This window comes from Olea europaea, chromosome 10 (genome assembly GCF_002742605.1).
Source record: "Olea europaea var. sylvestris chromosome 10, O_europaea_v1, whole genome shotgun sequence".
Classification (NCBI taxonomy): Eukaryota; Viridiplantae; Streptophyta; class Magnoliopsida; order Lamiales; family Oleaceae; genus Olea; species Olea europaea.
In genome coordinates this window covers 3,774,324-3,778,615 of record NC_036246.1, presented here as the reverse complement: position 1 = coordinate 3,778,615, position 4,292 = coordinate 3,774,324, and the positions used below count along the sequence as shown (strand labels likewise).

Genomic DNA, 4,292 nt, shown 5'->3' with positions numbered 1-4,292 from the left:
TGTACAAATAGCATTTTTCTAAAAACTCTTCTATATCAATGTAAAAAATGAATGGACCATTGTAATCCTTGTGTTTATAAGCTAATATATCAAATACCAATGTCGATTCATATTCCTCACCTAAACTAATATTCATTCGCTGCTCAGAATTGAGAGGTGCGAAACTCTTAACTTGTCAATTGATGTGCTAGTATAAGATCATCCTTCTCTAGGGCCGGAAGGAGCTAGGCTGCCCAATATGTTGTTAAAGAATTCTTTTTTTTCCCCTATGTATCAATATAAATTTCCTTTTTGTCCTCCCGGTCCTTCTGCTGCTACTTGCAGCCTCAAACCTCTTTACACGTGACCCAATGACAATGTGACACTAGTACCGCAAAATATTTTCCTATGCCATTTTTCTTCCTTAATTCGAGTATGAAGCTACGAAGTATGACACTTCCATGTAACATATTCAAATCTGTACAAGGTCTTTTATGTTTTTAGGTACACAAACAGTACCATTGATGCACCGAGTGCCAATGACCTTATATACAGCTTCAGTCAAATGATAGCCATCCCAGAAATAGTGTTTTTCGGGGTCCTTGCACGGCGCCAGCCCTGGAATGCAGGCTGATGTCCCATTAGCCCATGTAATACAGCATGGATTACTCGAGTCTTCTAAACCTGAAGTAATAACTTAAAAATCATCGATCTAATAATGGTTAACGCAATTTTCTTTGTGATTGAATTAGAATTTGTTACCATAATTGGATGGATTTATGATAGCATCATAGCTAAGCATATGACCCTGACCAAGTATAAATTCTGAGTCTTTCAAGGTTGATGTCAAATTCTTAAGCATGGTGGCTAGCTCATCGTTAAAGATTACTGCAAGCTGGTTAACATCCTCGACGCATTGTCCACTGTGACTAAATTGCCTTGTAACTGACGGGATGCACCCAATGTGTCCAATTTCAAACATTATAACTTTTCTTGCTCCTAATTTGTATAGTCTCTGCACTCAAAACAAATAGATAAAAGTCATTACTTGCATCATTGTCAGTTTATCACTCTATCTTATGTTTGTTAAGGAAAAATTACCTGAAATTGTAGGGATAGGTTCCCGATCAGAAGTCTAGCGAAAGATAGAGGATCATAATGTTTACTTGTGTCATATAATCCTGGATCAAGATAGTTGTTGATGTAGTCATTGCTGCCGATAGCAATCACAAACAATGATTTTGACAAATAATCTGAAACCTCGGACGAGGTTTTGTAGTGCTTGGGCAATTCTGGTTTAATTGTATTGTTGAATGAGTCAATCTGCTCAGCAAAATTCAAGCATTTACCCTGCAACAACCCGATAAATTGAATGATCTACGAAACTAAATTCTGCACAATTATTTGCGCAAGTCATGAAGTAGATCAAGGGTTTATTTGGCATGACTTTTGAAATGTCAAAGTCAAAAACTGCCTCTGAAATTAAGAAACTACTTTTGAACATGTATGAATAACATTTTGAAAATATTGTGTTATTACTTTTAGAGAAGGCAGATTTAAACTAACTTTATTAAAGAACTATTTTTCAAGAAGCAAAAGTAGAAACTATGCTAAACGAACCCTAGGTACACAGGCAAGGCAAGGCAACTTTTGCATATCCAAAAAATGAAGCGAGAACTAGAATAAAAGTCGCAACATGAATATGTGAAAAATTATGGCTAACGCGATAACGAAAGCCTTTTTAGAAGATTGATTCGATGATTAATGTGAAAAGGCCAAAAAATACCAAGTAATTTCCAGTCTCAGGAAGAATGCCACATGATGCAGACGCAAAATTCAACCCTGTCAACTTTGGTGATGATCTCATACTCAAATATGGTGGTGAAAATGGCAGTCCAAGAAACTCAGCTACAAAAAATAAAGAAATATCATTTAAAATACATACTAATTCAAATTAATAATAATTAAAAAAATTAAAATAGGCATAGCTTGAAGAATGCTACCAATGAAATCAGGAATAGTTTTTCCATCGGTAAATCTTCCGGTGGCGCCTCCGTCAAAATTCATGCCATAGGGCGAAAAATCAGCCTTGGCTAGAGTTGGTAAAAGATTATTATTTCCATTGTCAAACAAAGAGTCACCAAAAACGTACAATGCAGGAACAGCAGGAAAAGGATCGGAATTCACTGAAGAAATGTACAAGAAGAACATAATCAGAATCAGAATCATAAATTTCTGCATTTTCGTTTTCTTTTCTGTGAAAAAGAAGAAACATAAATGGTGTGAAAATAGCAGCTTCTTTTAAAGACAGAAAGGCACGAGAAAAATCATCCAGGATAAAGTTATACGTGAATTACAAGTAACAGAAATTAAAATACAAAGATTATAATCTTTGACGTAATGAAGGGAATGATTATGCAATCTTTTGTGCAGATGGTAACTGCCATTCTTGTATTGTAAGCTCTCCGCTGACCACCATGAAGAACAAATCTGTCGGTTGTATCACAGTTCTTTTCACGCTTTTGGGACTAAATAGCATATATTTTTGTTTGGTTAAACTGGTAAGCATTTAGACTACACCTCTACATGATAAATTAGAGTCTGAAAAGCTTTCGACCAATTTGATCGATTTAAAACTCACGAAGTACTGTAATATGAATATATTCGGACGTGCTACATAAGGCATGACATGAAAGGGTGTATATATATATAAGGATTTCAGTTAATCTTGATTTTTAAGGGTGTATATATATATAAGGCTGTATATATATATATATATATATATAAGGATTTAAGTTAAGAAACTATCGAATTCTAAAAGTTCAAGTTAATCAAGCAGTGACTTTGTTGGTTGGTATTCTTAAACGAACCATCATCTTAAAGACAAATGCACACTACATGTCACATCTCGACTTACAAGGCAGACCAACGTGGCAGCAAGTTAAGTGGAGTAAAGCAAGAGACATTTAAGGTCAACTCTGTGCTTTGGCATCGCCTATTCCACGTGTACCCATCGAGATGATTAGCCTATGCATTTAGACACCTTGTTCGGAATGTTATTATCCAAGGTGAGGTAACACCATTTTGTTACAGTACAATTCCTAAGCGAATGGCGTCTTCTATAATGGGCCTCTGCCAAGTCACATTGTAACTGCATGAATGATTGATGATGTGAGAGCTCTGCTAGCTCTACAACAATAGCTCCTAGTTAGATCAATTTCTAGCTTATGTTCAGGCTCAGGTAGCCATGTGCCTACATCGACTATAGATTGACACGATTGAACTTGAGTGGAATGCACGCAATCATTGGATTTCTCCTGAGTTACGATCTCGTATTGTCAAATATAGTGTTCAAGTATACATGAAACATACATGTGAACGAAAGAGTAACTAAGATCTATTGAGAGCTGAATCGGCCAAAGTTGGAGGTCAACCACTATTAAAATTACAAATAACTTGATTAAAAATATAAAAATTAACTTATATAAAATTGTAAACGTGTTTGTTAATAAGTTGACTTTTTAAGATAATCCCAATACTCAATAATCCGTAACTGATTCGACATGAGTTCCCATCTTTGTCAAGATGCATGATTCAACTCTTTCGTCATTTGTTTTACTAATTGGCATGGCCGTTAGCGGTTGTAGAATACGTGAATCCAGCCAAATCATTTCTATGACAAATATATGAAAAAGATAAAAATCGATACACATAACACATTTCTAAAGAAATTGGAGAGTCCGTTGCGGTTCTTACCATTAAAAATATTTTCGTATCTATTTTGATTTGTGTGAATGCACGTTTTAGTCGGATAATATGGAACATGTATTATTCGGAATAGGCGCATCATTATTGGGCGTTATTTTTGGAATTCACACTGTAATCTGCTACCTTTGATTTTACATCTTAGTACAGAAATTAATAAAAAAGATCACTAAAATATGATGCCAAAAATCTGTAACTAAAATATGCAAAATGAAAAATCGAAAAAGTAAAATTGTAATATGAAATGTACGACTCTTATATAATGAATTTGGTGTAGAATTTTATAAATAGATAAGCTATCATGTGGTTGTTGTAATAAAAAAGTCTTTACCTTGTTAGCATAAAAATGTATGGAATTGGAAATTAATACTATCTTTGAATGATCTATCCTTTGTTTGGTAAGGATTAAAATTATATTTTTAGCAAATTTTGATAAAAGTTTTTGAAAGTTGTGAGACTCATGGAATATGTGGTTAATATTGATTGTTTGACTTTGACTTTGACTTGGATTAAAATTTTGATTTAAATCAATACCAAACAAGAGCCTA

At 34.2% G+C, this 4,292-nt stretch overlaps 1 protein-coding gene across 1 annotated transcript; it reads right to left on the bottom strand.

Annotated features, from left to right (window-relative positions):
• LOC111402597 (GDSL esterase/lipase At5g08460-like) lies at positions 1-2,219 on the bottom strand. Its single transcript, XM_023030978.1, has 5 exons — positions 1,983-2,219; positions 1,766-1,887; positions 1,081-1,329; positions 742-994; positions 1-663 (listed from the first exon to the last, which is right to left on the bottom strand). Exons 1-5 carry the CDS (start codon positions 2,206-2,208, stop codon positions 452-454), a joined length of 1,062 nt encoding a protein of 353 aa, XP_022886746.1. The 5' UTR covers positions 2,209-2,219; the 3' UTR covers positions 1-451.
• Between the last annotated feature and the right edge of the window lie 2,073 nt (positions 2,220-4,292).